The following is an 18,835-nucleotide window of genomic DNA, read 5'->3' on the forward strand; positions in this document are numbered from 1 at the left end:
GCATACATACCTACAGTCAACAGAAGCAAAAGGAGTCTTTGTAGAGTGAATGTATGCATTGCAAGACCTCAGAGTGAAGGAAACTTGATCATTTGCGGAGTGCATATAATCAAAGGTGTTGAGAACTATGGGAATATTGAATGCTTGATATTGAATCTGTCTAATTATTATTTCATGCTGGCTTTTAGGTGCAGTTCCTGATGCTACTGAGTGTGCGAAAATAAATAAAGAAGATCGGATCAGCTGCATCCTTGACCAGACACCCACAGAGGTATCATCCATACTTGCATGATAGTATAAACAGGAAGAGTTGGAAAATTCCCTTGTGTCCATAGGCTTTGTAAAAAACCAAAGAAGCACAGTTTACCCACAAATCTGAATTTCATTATTTTATTTAAACTGTTTCCTGTATAAGCATGTCTCATACAAAAGTCAGATTCATTCTACAACTGGGTGTCTTTTCTGCCTTTAAAACCGCTTGTTTATTACTATCTGTCTGTCCCTCTTCGTTCACAGTTCCACGGGTTATCTAGGATCTAAAACAGAAAAACAAAGCCATGCACAGGGGGTCAAGGTAATTTTAAATAAGGACAACGTTTCGACAGTTGTATTTTGGGAGGAAGATAGTAATAGGCAACAGATTAAAGAGAGTGCATGCATCTGGGTTATTACTTCAGTCTTGATAATCTGCTGAAGTTCAGCTAGATATTTGCCAGAGACCAGTCCCAGAAAATAGGGTTGAAGCAGAGGAACCACTAGGGATTAAGAAAAAACGACAGAAATAAGAGACAGAAGTGTGGGGTGAAGGGCTTAACAGCTGAGGACTGAGAATTTCAACTTCTCTTCACAATTGATACTTACTGCTTTGAACCAATGATCTTTAGAGAAACAAGGGTGGCATTGTACAGTCAGTTGCCTATTGATGCTAAGCTAACCCAGCCAAAGTTTTGCATATTGAACACTCTGTGCATATCCGGACAAAAGTTTAAGTGGGTTTATCTCAAGGGGTATTTCCTTAAGCAGAAATGGGCACCCTGGAGCCTTGCCTCAGTGGTTTTCCAACTCAGAAGTAGGTCTGGAATACAGTTTGGGAAACCTTTGGAATAAGCTTTCCAGCTCTTGTCTGCCAATTCTGCCTTTCTCCTTATTCTACCTATCATAAACCTCTGTCCCCTCACCTACCTGTTCTTGTTTTGCTAATAGATAAACCAGGAGTTTCCGGTTCACAGGCTTGGTGCTGGCTCTGTGGCAGATTCTCTAGACTGCAATGTAGCACAGTGTTTTTTCATAATATGCTGAAGTCCAGCTAGATATTGTGTAAAAACACAAAAAAGAAAAGAAAGGGGCGAGGAGCGCCTCACGGCACTGCGCCAGGCACAGGGCACAGGGCAGCGGCGCTGACTCTCCCGCCATCCACGTTCAGTAGTCTCCAGTTGCTTCCCCCACCCCGGGGAGGTTGATGGTGATGATAAGGCAGGTGAAGGAAGGAATGGAAGCGAGACTGGTTGGTCTCAGTTGCAGTTTATTCCATTCCCATCTCCATTCTCCTCTGATTCTCTTCCTGCTTCTTCCTCTCCCATCCTACTTCATTCTCTCTCTCTGCTTCCCCTCCAACTCCCTCCTACAGCCACCTCAAATCCAGTGCAGGATGCTGCACTGGGGCTTATGCATAGGTGTGGTTACAATTAATAGGGGGTAAAGTTCTATCCCTTAGGGGATGCTTTCACTAGGACAGAATCTCTTTCAGCAGGACATCCGCCCAAGAGCGGAATCCCATGGGTGTGTTTCTCCTCTCTTTGTCCAACTAACATATAAGTGTTCATATTATAAATCATTTTGTATGGACATAGCAAGAGATCATTAAGCTTATAGAATTGCTCTCCTGGGGTCACCTCAATCTCAGACTACAGTGCCCAGGCCAGATTAGTCTTTCCTAGCCCTAGCAGGGTCCTAGTCTCGTCGTTGCTTTTGGATCATGACATGACATGTCCATGGCCAATCTCTTAACATATAGTTAAGCATTAGGCACTTTGACCAGGCCCATCTCGATGCCAGGGTAGCACATAACTCACCGCTTGCCCTGGGTCCGTCCTGTCCCTCGTCGGGACCCTGCTTTTGGGAGTGCTAGGAAGTAAGGGCAGCTGAGGCTTAAGTCCAGAAAGCAGATGCCCGGGAGTGAATAATATTTTTTTTTTTCTTTAAAAAATTTTATTAAGACATCATGATTTACAAAACTATTCATAATAGAATTGCTTCAAGCTTACAATATTGCAACATCAGTCCCACCACCAGTGTCCCCAAGGCCCCTAACACCCCCTAATCTAACCCTTAGCAGGCATAAAACAGTAATTTTCTATTGCTTGCTACAACAGAATTTAAAGAAATGGCAAATGAAAATATCAGAAGATCAATCAACAAAATAAATATAAGAGGATTAATTGCTATATAATTTTAACCCATGTCAATAAGACAATTTTAATTATTTAACCAAATACAGTATACTCATATTCTCATTTGCATAGCTTAGATTTCAATCTGGCATCTAAGACATTGCATTGAATTTTATTTTGTTCTTGAACCTTACTGCAGTAATCATCATATCTTTCCTGTCACAAAAGAAGCTTCTTTTATTTTTTGCCCCCTTGTCAGGCATATAGCAAATTTACTTCATATTCCTTGGTCACAAAACACTTAAAGTGGCAAATAGAATTATTATAAAATAAATCAATAAAAATCCATTTGTAATGACTAGTTGTTCTATGTTTTTAAACTTTCTTAACCTAGTAGAGGACAACCCATATATACCGTTAGTGAGTACCATATTCAATACCATGTGGTAAGTTTCTCCTGTAATTCAAAAAAAAGCTCTTTTAACACATTTTACATAACTGGTTTTAAAGCCATGAATTCCCTAAACTGAGCTGTTATTGATTCCTGAAGTTCTGTATAGTTACTTCAAATATGAATGATAATCTAGTGGATAGAGTATTTGTTGTGAGGTGTTTGGTTTATTGAGTTTTGATACTTTCATCATCATCAACATCCCATTGATTGTCAATTTTCTCGAATGGTCTCAGCAATGTCTCCATTTGTCCTAGCCCTGAGATTTTAGCAGCCTCTCTTTACTCATTCTTCTCAGCAGTGCCTCATTGGAGGCTCTTTCAGGGTTAGAGACCCATCATTGTTACTGGCTTTGGCATATGAATACGCCACAGGGAACTTGCCAGGCTCTCCCATGCAGGCAGGAAACTCTCAGTAGCTTGCTAGGTTCTCAGAGAGGGAGAACTAGGCTATAAACACTATAAACCGGGAGCTTGGTTTTATAGTCTCTGTATGTTGGCCATTGATGGGATTACACGGCCCTGGGGGCAGTTTCTGGATATGACCACCTAGCTACTGGAAAATGGGGGATCTGGGCGGAAGAGGCCCAGTCCTGATCCAAGCAGACTTAGAGATCTCAGCCCCAGTCCTGCACACCTGAGTTCCTCTGCTGCTTCCTTCATGCATGAGGCTGGTTTGAATATGTGGAGAGGGGCCTTGAGCATGGTTGCGGCTGGGTTCTGGAAGTCTTCTGCCAGAGCTCTGCTTGGGGCAGGGAGGGAAACTCAACCCACCCCCTCCAAGGGGCCCTGGTGAATATAGCCAGGCAATGAGCCAGGAGACTCTTGTGTCGCTCTCTTCCGGGAGCTTGGTTTTATAGTCTCTGGATGTTGGCCATTTCTCAGAGATATGAATTAATACTACAGATTGTATGTTTCCTTCATTTAGTTCAAGTTTTAATAATTTTCCTATCTCTGAGCATTCATTAATTAATTAGCATGCAGTCATTAATAATATCCAAAGATAAACTTGTTTCCAATTCTATAATACCATGTCCCTATATATTTTCATATTTTTCTGACTTTTACAGTCCGGGAGTGAATAATATTTGAAGCCAATTAAATCCCATGTTACCAAAGCATATTAATAAATGTCTTTCTTTGTCCATACAAAAAGGATATTGTTTTAAAGTAAACTATTCAAAAGACATAATAGAGGACAAAGACAATATTAACTTACAATACAAGTTCACTGTCCTAGCAAGGTCTGACCTTACAGATTAACAGAGTTTGATTAGGGGAAGGACTGAATAACTAGTTGGGGAAGGGAGCATAGAAGTGATTATGGATAAACAAAGGAATGGGAGTGACTCGGGAGCACCCTGATGGGCGTGACTGATCTAACTAAGCTCCTAGTGGCAGGGGAGCAGGACATACCAATGTAGTCTAGAATAGTTTAGAGATTATTACCAGATAAGCCCAAACTCTGTGGCAAGGGAGAAAGGACAAACCAATGATATCCAACAGATATTGTGATTGTAATGTGCACCACACATACACTATCTATCACTTTTCTTGTTAAGCATAAAAACCAAGTGCAGCTTTCTGAGTGATGCTTTGTGGCATACATCAGCAAGTTTCTATCAGGCACAGAATAGAAGCTTGCTGCAGGTGGGAGTGCTGGCCCCTGTAACACTATAGCCATCCCTGTGAAGAGGCTGCAGTAATGCCCAGTGCTTTTCAGAGCTGCTATTTCGGTCTGCCCAAAGGTCATACTACAAAAAGACTTCATTTCCTTTTCTTATTATCCTCTCTCCTTTATAGGGGTAGAAGTCCACTTGAGTATGAGGACAAATATTACAGCGGTTATCAAGAGGGCCATGGGGTCGATTAAGTTCATTTTCCTTGTCATAAATTCCACTAGTAGAGATGCCAACTAAATAATCTGCAAGAAGGTGCTCACACAGCAGAGCCTGGCAAGCTACCCGTGACGTATTTGATATGCCAAAAGCAGTAACAACAATGTGCTCTTCATGTTCCTGGAATGAGCAGATGCCATTGGGCTACACTAGCATGTGACAGGGACAAATGAAGACGTTACTGGTGCCCGCTCGAGCAAATCGATGAACAACGGGATGACAGTGATATAGTGATGATACAGTGATAAAATAAAGATATCAAAAATAACAAAGATATTGGGAATCATAAGATAGAAGAGATTAGTATCAAAGAGAAAATGACAGTCTGGAAAGATAAATAGGCTTTTGACCAATGGAATGAAGAGAGGAGGAAATAAGAGGTGTGTATGTCACCTAGCGGATCACTCTACTTAACCAAAATATTAGATGGGAAAGAGAAATATGACTGTAATAAAGTTGGAGTCTAAGATAGAGGTCCTTTTATGTGTTACTTTGTCAAGGTTTAGAATTTGTGGTCTAGACATGTTGTACTTACATAGAGTTTTGGGCTAACTAAGTCAGGAGATGTTTGATCTCCCCCCCATGCCATACTTTGACCTGTCACAGTGTACTAGGAACTAGTCGGTAGAAAACTAGTTCATTTTCTTTTTCCCCTTGGTTTTTGGGTCACTACCAGCAACACTCAGTGGTTACTCCTGGCTCTGCATTCAGGAATAACTCATGGGGGAACTACATGGGATGCCGGAATTGAATGGTGGGTGGATCAAGAGCAAGATGGGTGCATTAGCCACTGTACTATCTCTTTGCTTCCTAGTTATTTTTCTTTGTGTCTGTATGGCTCCACTTAGACCAGACTTCTCAAAATTATTTGACTCTTAAAAACATCTCTCAGTAACCCCCAATCTGGTATGAACAAACAGAAAGAACCCTCCAAACTGTACCAGTGACTAATCTCATCCCCATCATTCCAGTACTCCTTAGGGGGGGCGCTATTGCCCACTTTGGGGAACACTACTTGGACATCCTCCCATGCAGATTTGATAGGGAGAGCTCTAAACTTATTCCAAATCTGGGCATTTTGAGATAACCCATCTCTTTCTGCTTCCTTGATGAAGCTTTTTATTCATAATTTCAGAGCTAAAAGATCCACCGATGACAGGGGGTCCAAAGTTTAGTGCAAATTCCAGAAATGTAGTTCAGGAAAGGGTTGGGTTGGTGGATAATTTAAAACCTTTTTGAGGGCTGAAGTGATAGCACAGCGGGTAGGGTGTTTGCCTTGCAAGCGGCTGGCCTGGGTTTGATTCCCAGCATCGCATATGGTCCCCTGACCACCACCAGGAGTAATTCCTGAGTGCAGAGCCAGGAGTAACCCCTGTGCATTGCTGGGTGTGACCCAAAACACACACAAAAAACCGAAAAAAACCAAAACAAACAAACAAACAAGCAAAACCACCCTTTCTCTTTTCAAGATTCCTATAAATGATTAGAAAAGCCTGCAGACCCCTGTAACCATACCAAATGACAAGGCTGAGAATAGTTAGCAAGTCCGTGTTATCATATGGATAGCTACAGTGCTAATAATAATCTTTATGATAGTATTTGAAAGGTTATTTTATTAGAAACTTTGTCATCTTTGATAACAGACACTATCAACTAGTTGTTATATATTAGCTTATGATATATTTTTCCAAATTCCATTTTCCTATCAAATGAGTATTTAATGAGTCAAGTTTTATAATGTATCAGAGTATATTGCTTTCTGCTGTGAGTGTCCACCCTCAGAATGACTCTGTGTTTGCACAGCATTAGTGGAGAAGCATCGTTTAGGAAGAGCAGTAAGTTATAGAGCTCTGGATAAAACCTTGGTTTTGTTTTATGCCTTAAACTGATGGTTTTACCATTAGGTCGCAGCCTGTTAAGGCAGCCTGATTCTATGCGCTAGGAACTGTCCAGCTTTTGCTTCTGAAAAATGCCGTGACCTAATCACTGTTTGCTTGCAAACTCTCAAATTCTTATCAGTGAAATGAGAGTATGCTCAGGAAAGTTCACAAGCTAAAAAAAAAATAGCTGTTGACCGAGTGCAAGGAATTTCATAAAATTAAAGGAATTTCATTAAATTGTGGTGAAAGCATAATTTAAATTTTAGTGATCTCTCAAGTCCTGCCCAATGTTCTCCGAATACTTATGGCAAACATAAGCACAGTTTGGGAATGTAAAGCACCCAGACCGTGGGAATTGCAGAAGTGGCAAGCTCTTTTGATAGTTTTTCTTGTCACATTCACTTTGAGTAGAACTTTCACTTTTTCTGAAACATTTATACTCCACTCTGGAACCCTTAAATTTTACCTTTGTTTTACTTCCTTATTTCACACACTACAGAATTTTTTTCTGCGGCTTTCACCTTGATACTGCATTGGAGATCATACCAAATTCTATATTATTTTTCCAGTTTCACTTAAGTTGTAATTCTTGTCCAACTTAAAGAGGAATTTCGTGTCTGGGGTCTAATTATTTTCATGTACCTTTATGTATCATCTTGATAGCTTCTTGCTATAACTATTTTCCTTGGTTTCAACACTCATTTTAATTTTATATGCCCCAAACTCTGCCCCACTCTCCAGTTCTCACTACTGCTCAGCTCCATGATGGAGACTGATGTTTTTTTAATTTTAATTTTTTTATTTAAAAAGTAATTTAAATGAATCACTGTGAGGTACAGTTACAGACTTACAAACTTTTGTGCTTACATTTCAGTCATACAATGATTGAGTACCCATCCCTCCACCATTGCCCATTCTCCACCACCAATGATCCAGTATCTCTCCCACCACCCCAACCCCATCCCCCCACTGTGACAGGGCATTCCCTTTTGCTCTCTCTCTCCTTTTGGGTATTGTGGTTTGCAATATATGTATTGAGTGGGCATCATGTTCGAGCTGAAAGGAGACTGGTGTTTTGACATGAGTCAATAACAATAAGCCCTTCATCAAGCTGTTCAATCACTCTTTGATTTTTTTCCCCAATCCATAGAAGAAACAATTTATCTCTGGGAAGTAAGCAAAAATCGTTTTCTTTAACATTTTTATCAACACATTCCCCTTTCTTTGTAATAAAACACTAAAGTCTTAACTGAGTGAAAGGAAAAATTAGTAACTACTGATGAACATTGAATGCGTCATTAAAGCTGGTCTCGTGATGATGTTATTGCAGAAAGACATGGTTATTCTCTCCTCCCTATGGCTATTGGTGCAAAAAATTAGCCTTTGATGAAATCTGATTGTTCAAATAGTCATGCAAATTTCTGTTTTTTTTTTTTTTTTTGTCAAAACTTAACTTGCTGAAAATGTGCTCAGCAGAATTCAACCAGGAAAAGGGAAATGCAGGTTATGAGAACTCAACTTTGGTCTCTGCCCTCCTACTAGCTATGGAATCTGACCTTTATATCTGTAGGTCTCAGGTTCTTCCTCTGTTGTGTAATCTCCGGGTGGCTAGGAAAATCCTCCATGGGTCTCTTGCCACCTGCATTTGGTGGTCTTGGGCCGCTCCCCAACCTGGGTTGGCCGATGCTAAGGGCAGACGAAGGATGAGATGAGGGTCAGGCTGGTTGGTGATCAGTTGCCGTTTATTCCATTCTCTCCACGCTCCTGTTCCAATCTCACTAAATTCCGCGTTCTAGTCTCACACTGCCCCTCATTTCTGTCTCCTCCTGTCCACCACGCTAGTCTCTCTATGCTCCCTCTCGCTGCCCCTGGTCTCTCTCTAGTCTCTCCCCATCTCCCCATAATGGGGGTAGTCACCACACCCAGTTTGGTAACACAATCAACATATGAAAGCCCTTATTCTGCTCAAGGGAAAATACCATTTAGGGATGTTTCTCCTCTCCTTAGTCCAATACCTTAATTAACATATTAATTAACATCTTAATTCTAATTCTTAATATTAGTTATTTTGTATGGACACAGAGATACATTGAGCTTGGAGGGTGGCTCTCCTGGGGACATCTTGCTATAGACCTCAGACTAAAGTGCTCAGGCCAGATTAATCTGTCCTAACTGTAGCAGGATCCTAATCCAGCTGTTACTTTTTGGATCATGACAGAGGTTGTCCATGACCATGCTTTTAACTTATAGTTAGGTATTATGGTGCTTCGATCTGGCCCATTTTGATGCCAGGGTAGCTCACAGCTTGCCCTGGGTCCATCCAGTCCCTCATCGGGACCCTGCTTTTGGGGTGCTAGGAAGCAAGGGCAACTGAGGCTTAAGTCAAGAAAACAGATGCCCAGGAGTGAATATCATTTGGAGTCAATTAAATCCTAAGTTACAAAAGCATAGCATTAACTGTCTTCCTGTGTCCATACAAAAAGGACATTGCTCTGAATTAACTATGCAAAGGACTTAAGGAGAAGAGAAAAGCAATATTTACAAGTTAACAGAGTTTGATTAGGTGATGAAGGTTATTGACTGGGGAAGCAGAGCACAAAGAGGTTACATATAAACAGAGAGGAATGGGAGCACTGTGATGGGAGTAACCCAATAAACCTAAACTCCCTGTGGCAAGGCAGCAAGGACAAACCAATGTTATACTAAACTCTGTGAACAAAAGTATCTCTCTGGACTATTGTAAAAAGTGACCCCCAAGTTGAGTGGCTGAACATATCTCTCCCAATTTTTGTGGTTGGAGATGCAATTAAAAAAATCTTATTAATGAATCACCATGAGGTACAGACTTACAACCTTTCACACTTGCTTTTCAGTAATACAATTATTGAATACCCATTCCTCCACCAGTGCCCGTTTTCCACCACCAATGGTCCCAGCATCCCTCCCACCACTCCCACCCCGTCCCTGCCTCTGTGCAGGGCATTCCCTTTTGCTCTCTCTCTCTCCTTTTGGGTGTTGTGGTTTGCAATAGAGGTATTAAGTGGCCATGGAGATGTAATCTTGGGCGAGCTGGTGCTTTTGGCTAAGAGCTGTTGACCACTGCAGTCAAGGAATCTCCTGGGACCCCTTGAGAGGCTCCTTTTTGATCCCTGCATTGATGTCACTCAGTTACTCAACGGTTGTTGGACTGAAGGACTCAATTCCTCATGGGCTCTTGGTCAGAGGGTCCTTCACTTCCTGTGCCTGGTGGGCTCCTCCTTGATACAACCCCCATATGTAGGGTGAGGGCTGCAAGAGAACAAGTGAAAGGAGAGCAAGAAAGAGATAAGGTTTTCCTGTAATCTAATGAGCAAGGTCAAGTTCTTTCACTACACTCTAGTTGCTGAACTATGTTCTGTAGAGTTTTGAATTACTGGACTTGCTCCCAATCATGAGGAGCTGGTTCTTTGTATTTTTTTGAACCTAACCTGATTACTGCTCCCAGATTACTTGTGAGAAAGGGATTGTATTCATTTCAGTCTTTGAATTTGTCTTAAATTGGGGTGTAAGGTGAAGACCTAGTCTTTAAGAACTAGAGTCTTTTACTATTTCAAATAAAAATTCCTCTCTGCCTTGGTAGGAGTTTAGACTATAGGTATATAAATGTATATTTGTAAATATCAATATTTAATATACACATAGATAAATATACATAGATATATACTCATGTATATGTTAATATAGATCATGTATGTCACATATGCATCTTCATTTCTAAGTTCGTGTAGAATTGATTTGATTTCAAGGTGCATGAATAAACTTAACTTTTTTTTTATCCGCCCAACTATTATAAAAGAAACTCCACTTATAATTTTGGGTTACTGGTGCTATAACTATTTCATTTCAGAATATTAATTCAATTTCTTAATTTTATTGTGCGACAGATATGGAATTGGTTACAATCCCTATTAAAAATGACAGTAACAAGGCAGGATGTTGGTTTAAAACCATCAGTTACGAGTACAAACTCTGCCATGAGTGATAAAGCATAATTTCTCCAAGTATCAATTCCCTTATTTGTAAAATGAGAGTAATGTTACTGTGCCATTTATAAATCACTTTCATCCCATTGCTCATCGATTTGCTCGAGCGGGTACTAGTAACGTCTCCATTGTGAGACTTGTTACTGTTTTTGGCATATCGAATGTAGCTTGCCAGGCTTTGCCGTGTGGGCAAGATACTCTCGTATTTATAAATGGTAAGTTTAATTTATAAATGGAATCTACCGATCCATGCAATTTCTTAACTAGTCTCTCATTTCAGGCTATCTGTATACAGCGTGGTTGTTGCTGGAACCCTGAAGGGGACATCAAAATTCCTTGGTGCTACTATTCTAAGAATCATGGCTATCAAATGGAGGGTCCCGTGAAAGACACAAATGCAGGTAAGCTGCATTGGCAGGAACAGGAGGCCAGATACTCAGAGGACGGCCCCTGGGCTGCAGAAGGAAGGTTTGGCACAGGTGCCTGCCCATGATAATAAAAACTACAATTTATTTGACACCAAGAAAAATTACCTTCTCGGGAATTCAGAGATTGCCCACTCTGGACTTACCTTTGTAACCCTGGGAAAACCAGGTTTCTAACTTACAGAGAAAAGGAGTTGATTCTGAAATGACTTTACAACTCTGATAATACATGATTTTATCTATTTATCACTTTGTTTCTTTTTTACTATATACCACTAGTTTAGAGTCATTGGGACTTGCCCACTTAAGAAGAATGGGTTCTTGTATGCCTGAAACCCATTCATGAGTAACTCTTCAACTTGACTATGACTAAATAAATTAAAAATAAAAAAGAACAGGTTATTAATACCTTTTTGTACTTAAGCTGACTGCTACTTCCAAGTTACTTAGAAAGATACGTTTCAGTCTTCATTGATTCTACTTATTTAATTGTGGTGTAAGGCAGGTACCGCTTTTAAATTAGCATTGAAATTAGAATTAGAATCTATTCCCAAGTATTGTTTAGGGGGTTGGGGAAGAGATGTATTGTTGATGATTTTGGCCCAGTCAAGACGGTTGTTCAATGTGAGGGTCTGAGGATATGGTGCTGCTTGGACCCTGCAGTTCCAGGGACCACCAGGCTACCTTCGTGGTGTGTGCAGGCCCACCAGAGCTATAACTGACAGTGCTCGAGGCACCATGCAGTGTCAGGGATGGAACAGGCTTGGCTCTAAGCAAAGCATGCACCTTAACCTCCATCCTCTAAAGTGCAGCTTTAATGACATGAAAATTATTGTCAGTTTGGAAACATCTGATGAATGTTAGCTAGTCAGTGTCAGCATCTGGGGAGTGAACAGCTCATTCTGATCCCTCCCTAGCCCCCAGGTATAGAGCGGAATAATGATGAACGTTCTGGGGAATAGTGGAAGGCGACACCTCTGGGGAGCCCATTAACATCAAGGGAGAAGCTTCTTACCCTCCTGGGCCTCTTGTCCTAATGGACTTAGGACAATCTCGACTATGACCTGGTTTATCATGTAACAAGGGCAATGAAGCAGCTGTGACGTAGCCTGAAGATAACCGGGCAGGGATATTAGTCAGACATACACACAGAGTGCAAAGGCTGTTGCCGAATGTCTTTGTTTCCATGGGTACAATAGTGTTAGGCATTTGGAGAAGTTTTCAATGATATATATATATTTTTAATTTTATTTTTTGTTAATTCACCATGAGATACAGTAATAAAAGTTTCATGTTTGAACTTCGATCATACAGTCCTCCAACATCCATCCCTTCACCAGTGCACATTTTCCACCACCCAAATCCCCAATGTTCCCCTCCCCTCACTTTCCATACCTCCTCCGGCTTGTGAGGCAGAGAACTGGCAAGGTATTCTTTCTCTACGTTAGTTACCTTAGATATTTTGAGACCAGTCCTACCTCCCCCATACCTGCTGAAAATACAATTGCTAGACAATGTGTTTTGTATTGCTTGCTATGGATATAATATAATGTCACACAGCCACAAAAGTGCCTGCACACTTTAGGAATTCTAAGTTTTTAATAATTAGGGCCTGAAGAAGTTGCTGCTGCAGGTTGCTCATGTCCGAGATTCCTGTGTGTGTCTCTGGATCGTGGCCATGTGGGAGCTGGTGCTTCTTACTGACTTCTAGAAAAGGGTGACCGCCGGAGCTCTTAGAAGGCAGGTGGTGGGACGGCACCTGCCCCAATCTGGAGTGGCCCAGCGGAGAAGGCCGATTGCAAAGTCCCGGGCCATCTTTGCGGCAAGTTGCTCGGGTCTGAGATTTCTGTGTGTGTCCAGTTTTCAATCATATTTTGCAGGAGAGTTGCCTGGAAGTTGATTCTGAACCTGAGTCAAGGTGTGAATGATGTCTCTATCTGCCTCTCTTTTCTTTTGGAGAATAAAGCCGTTTTACCAACCCCTTTAAGCAAAAGTCGAATTTTCTGTGCCTACTGTCTTATACATTCATATAGTCAGCTCTGAAAACCCTCTCTCTCTCTCTCTCTCTCTCGCTTTAGGCTTCACTGCACAGCTGCGAAGTTTGCCAGCTCCATCTGTCTATGGAAACAGCATCAGGAACATTCTCCTCACAGCTGAAAAGCAGACCTCTCGCCGCTTCCACTTCAAGGTTCTGGGGGCTTTAATGTCTTGAATTTTAGAGGCTTTTGTTCCAAACCTGAAGAGTGAAGTGACCATGAGAAAATAAAGTTTGGCTAATGCAGGGGTTTTCTTCAATGGTGATGATTCTTATGTAGCACCTGGCTGATAGAGCTAAGCTTTCCTTAGTGTGATAACTCCCTAAATAAATACAGTGTAGAGGAAACTGGTGAATCTGGGTAATTCTAGAGGTCACGGCTCTCAGCGTATCCACCTCAAGACTAATTGAGGCCATAGAGATAGGGGCTGGCATGGATGAAATAAAGTGCACATGTCCTTCAGATATTGTGTTCACTGGGTTCGTGCCTAAGTTCCAGTACAGAGAGATTGGGAAGCCCAGGAGCTCTTCCCATTTTGGAGACAGCGAGTTTTCATTTTGGCTCTCTTTGCCTCCTCTCTCTGGGCAGTTGACAGATGCAGACAAGAAAAGATTTGAGGTGCCTCATGAAAATGTGAAGCCCTTCCAAGGAAACGCCGCTTCTAACTTGCTCTATGATGTGAAGGTCTCCCAGAACCCTTTTGGCATCCAAGTGATCAGGAAGAGCAACGGACGTGTTCTGTAAGTATTACAAACTATAAAAACGTGTTCTGTAAGTATTAAAAACCATTCTGAGGCTCAGCAAAGGGACACTTCTGGGGAAGGGAGACGAGCCTAGAAGGTGTGCATTTCAGCAATCTTTCTGAAGGTGACCTGCCGTGGCTGGTGGCCAGAGGACAGCTCTAAGTGTACACTATTTTGTTTCTTCCCTCCTTCATCTTTCCTCCTTGTTTGTTCATTTTTACCTTTAGTTATCTCCATTTTTTTAAAAAATTGAATCACTGGGAAGTACAGTTACAAAGTTGTTCATGGATGGGTTTCAGTCATACAATGTTCCAACACCTGTTTCTTCTCCGGTGTAAGATTACTACAGCCAATAGCCCCAATTTCCCTCTCACCATGCCCCTACAACCTTTCTCTCTCTCTTTATTTCTCTCTTTCCTTCTGGGCATGATGGTTTGCAATACAGATATTGACAGGTTATCCTGTATATCCCTTTAGCTACATTTTGCACTCAATTCTTGACCAGAGCGATTATTTCCAACTACCATTTTCATAGTGGTCCCGTCTCTATCCTAATTGCCTCCACCCTCACTCCCTCCTTGTTGCCAGCTTCCAAATGTGGACGAGGTCTCCTAGTCCTTGTTAATACTGTCCTTGGGTATTAATCTCATACTTTTTTCATATTCCACAAATGAGTGCTATCAGTCTATGTCTCTCTCTCCTTCTGACTCATTTCACTCAGCATGTGTATCTTCCGTCTTTCTAATCATTTGTCCAGCCATAACTATTTGTGGAATAACTTCTATATCAGGAAGAGTGATCTGGTCCTATGGTAGGATGGCTAGGGATAAACCTAAGAAATTTGCAATACAGTACTCACTCTTGAGAAATCCTGAGTTCTTGCATCCATGGAAAACTGTCACAGGAACTCAGTGGGGCAGTTAAATAGAAGGCATGGAATCACTGAAATTTAAGAGCCCTTCACTAAGCAACTGTGTTCTCTCTACTTGCCGTCATGACCCTGTGTTTTGCACATGTGTCTAGGTTGGACTCCAGCATCGGGCCGCTCATATTTGCTGACCAGTTCCTGCAGATCTCTATGCGACTGCCCAGTGCCAATGTGTATGGCCTGGGGGAACACGTGCACCAGCAGTACAGGCATGATATGAATTGGAAGACCTGGACTCTGTTTTCCAGAGACACAGTCCCCAATAGGGTAGGCTTTTAGGATCCATCTCTCTCCACAGAAAAGCTCAGTCTCATCTAGAAGAGTCACTCCTAGATAGCAGTAGCATGGTTAAGGTTTAGATTCTAGGTGGAGCTCACTTGGGTCTGGATTCTGGTACTTCTCTTTCTCCATTTATAAAATGGGTCAATATGCTATTCTCAAAGGGTTATGATATAAGCTAAATGAATTTATATGTATAGAGCCACAAGAAAACTATCTGCCATATAGTACATGTTCTTTATTTATTTTGGTTTGGAGGCCACACCCAGCGCTTCTCAGGAATTACTCTTGGGGGGCCATATCTAGTGCTGAAAGTCAGACCCAGGTCAGTTGCATGCAGGACAAACACCTTACCTGCTTACTATCTGACCCAGCACCTGCTCCTGCTCTTTAAATAGTAACCTATGTGCATCATACTTTTTCAAGTAATGAGTCTCAGAGTTACTACGCATTACTGATAGTTACTAAAAGTACTAAGAGTTTAACAACATAAGGTATTAAATCACACTTACTTTGAATTGTGCTGTTTACAATATGTTATGATACCACTTTTAGTAGGGAGTTGACTCTCATAATTTACTAACTTAACAGGGCTGTTAGTAAAAAAGGATAAACTATCCACAAAGTTCCATGTCTTTCTGGCTTTTTTGGTCACATCTGATAATGCTCAAGGGTTACTCTTGGCTCTGTACTCAGGAATTACTCCTTTTAGTGTTCAGGGATCAAACTTGGGTCAGCCACATGCAAGGCAATGCGCCACTCGCTGTACTATTGCTCCGGCCCCTACAAAGCTCTATTTTAATCATTCTTTGTGTGAAGAAAATTTAGAGCACTGCAAGAATAGAAGAAATAGAATTTTGGTGTATTTTTTCTCTCCTCAGTTTCTCTTTTGCTTTTTCACATCTGTTTTGTTTGATTGCTAAATCCAAAGAAGAGTTAATTTCTAGGCCCAGTAATACCTCTGACAGGTCTGTCAGCAACTTATCTGATTACGCAGAACTAATGATGGATCAATGAAGAAAACAGGAGCCTTTGATCCTCAAAGTGTATAGTGCGGGATCTGTATTCCTTCTTTCTTCTATTATTTATCTACAATGCCAGTTGCCTGTATACCAAATTTTTAAACATATCATTTGAGAATAGTGATTATCAAATGTGACTGCATGTTGAAAAGACAGGGTGAAATTGAACAAAATATCCAAGTCTGTCTCCATACCTAGGATTCCACTTGGGTTGAGATGTAGCATGTGTCCAAAACGGTTCTTCCAAAACTTTCAAGTCGTTCTTGAGTTTAGAAGACAAGTGTTAGAAGGCCTGTCAGGCCTCACAGAAATCTGTTAGGGCTCAGATATCTGCTTTTTAGCCACATATTGGTTGCCTGGCAGATATTAGAACTCTATAAGGTTTAGACTAGACGATTTTACACTTTTATTTTTATATTATCTTTCTGCAGGATAGAACTAACCTGTATGGTGTACAGACATTCTTCTTGTGCCTAGAAGATACAAGTGGATCCTCCTTTGGCGTGTTTCTGATGAACAGCAATGCCATGGGTAAGAGACGGAAGGAATGTGTGTGAGATAGTGCATGAGTGATATGTAGTCCTTTTCTTGAAACATTGAGAAAAAAGGAACAGAGTTCTATAGTAATGGCTAAATGGAAGTTTGGGGCTTAATGTGTTCTTGGACTTCCTGTTCTTTGTTCTTCATTAACATTTCCTGTAGTTTAGGGTTTCTTTCCAGGCTTATGATGCTGAGTCTAGTCTAACCTCTGTTAGCCTAGTTTTCATAGAATATAGGGAAGACAGCGAACACTAAGACAATTTTACTAATGTGCTTTTACTTTTTCAACTTTGATCCTGTAGAGGGGTTGATTGAGGCACTGAGAGGAAAGCAACAATTCCTCTGAGTCAGGTGTTGATGATGACAGGTGTTGAGTCTAACCAGGGAGCTAAGATTGAACAGTGAACATTATTTTTCAGCCATCCAAGGTGAGCAAGGTCAAATGAAATTCCAGGATCATGCAGTGTAAGATCAAATTATTTAAGATCAAATGAGGTAACATGATAGGATACTAGAAAGTGTCTAGATCACCCATCTTTGAAGGTTTTATGCTCTCATGCTCTACCACCTGAGCTAGCTAGGTATTATTGAAGGTTTTAGACTAGATAGGTGTTTCTCATCTTGTTTTCCTGTTACATCAATAGTACATCTCAGGTGGCAATGAGTCACATACCAGTGCAATCATCTTAGGAAATCAACAATAGACTCTTTATGTTGATGTTGGGCATAGAACACTGATCTTCTTCTCTCCTGAGAAGCACAAGACAGGTTCTGTGCTCCAAATAGCCTGGATGGTTCAGAAACCATTTTTGACCTGCAATAAGATGAGCATAGAAATTGAGAGCAAACCTTGCTCTCAAAATTGTAGCCTCTAGTTCATTCATGAATCTCTGTCTTGTAAGCCACCTTCAAATCAGTTTACAAATGCATCTACTTTTCAGGGAATTTTAAATAAAAAATAAAGATATAAATTTTTCAGCAACTTTGAGACTCAATATATGTGATCCAAGATGATTCTAAGACATCTAATTGAATCTTGGATGATTCAAAGACCCCGCCCCCCCATGGTTTCAGAATAGGAAAGGAACAGAAAGCAAATTACTCATCTCTCTCTCTCTTTCTATATCATCTCTCTCTATCTACATACCTATTAATTGTTGTGGTAAGAGTTTTTGTGGAGAATTTGGCACTTGACTGGAGTGGGACAACTGTCAAACGGTAACACAGGTGTCCTAAGGTGAGCTCAGGGAGGACAAAAACCTGCTGTGAAGTGGAAGGTCAAAAGCTTACTTGATCTTGATTTTCAGTATGAATACAGACCATGGAAGTTCGACCTCAAACTTGACTGCAATGTGCTGGGGGTCACTTTTGTTGTGGTACTGGGGAATCACTTTTGTGGTGTGAGACTATGCTATGGGTAGTACTCAGGCAGTATACTCAGGGGTGTAAGGCAGATCCTCTATCTTAACACTTCCTACTATTTCTACCATGCTGTGTTTAGTACTTAGCAGTACTCAGGTAGTACTCATGGGTGCAATAAGGACTCTCTACCACTCCCTCTTGCCCAAGTCAAGTCAGGTTTCAGGAGAAAAGTCCTGGAATCATGACACTCTATGAGTTGTGCTATGACCGAGTACCAGGAATGGAGCATATGCTGCCCGAGCCCATATGCTGTTTGTGCCCATGTGGTCAAGCACACCTGTCACCTTCATCTTCCATCTTGAGATGTGTACTTTCATGCTTTACTGTCTAATGCTGGGATGTGTGTCGGGGCTCTCTGCCCTTGGAGAAGACTGGGTTCTCTCTTGAGTATGATACTCTCCTCTCTCTCCCACTTTCTCTTCCTCCTTCCCTTCAAAACCTCCAAATAAAATCTGTTTTACTTAAAAAAAAGTACCAGGAGCATCACTTCTGAGACTTGTGTTTGGAGTTTAGAATTTATGATACAATGTCTGGCCTTTTTTTTGGCTTAAGTTTGACTCTTGCTTGCTCTGAGACTCACTGAGCTAGCACCTAGGTGGGTTGCATTCTTATAACTGTGGAAGATTATGGGGATAAAAACAGCATGTTCTATGGCTAACTCTCAGCAAACTTTCTACCCTCTTAGGTTTAATTCATGGGAACCTATAAAGCAAACTGACAAGAGAAGCTAGTAAGAGAAAAAGACAAAATTCATCTCAGAGCAACAGATGTGCACACAAGGGCTTTGGAGAAGAGCAATT

At 41.1% G+C, this 18,835-nt stretch overlaps 1 protein-coding gene across 1 annotated transcript in view; it reads left to right on the forward strand.

Annotated features, from left to right (window-relative positions):
* MGAM (maltase-glucoamylase) overlaps positions 1-18,835 on the forward strand; it is a 120,881-nt gene that overhangs the window by 13,915 nt on the left and 88,131 nt on the right. The window contains 6 exon segments of the mRNA XM_055129602.1: positions 189-271; positions 10,921-11,041; positions 13,144-13,253; positions 13,690-13,841; positions 14,868-15,039; positions 16,505-16,604. Of these exon segments, the coding sequence (XP_054985577.1) occupies positions 189-271; positions 10,921-11,041; positions 13,144-13,253; positions 13,690-13,841; positions 14,868-15,039; positions 16,505-16,604 (738 nt within the window).

This window comes from Sorex araneus, chromosome 1, assembly GCF_027595985.1.
Source record: "Sorex araneus isolate mSorAra2 chromosome 1, mSorAra2.pri, whole genome shotgun sequence".
Taxonomy (NCBI): Eukaryota; Metazoa; Chordata; class Mammalia; order Eulipotyphla; family Soricidae; genus Sorex; species Sorex araneus.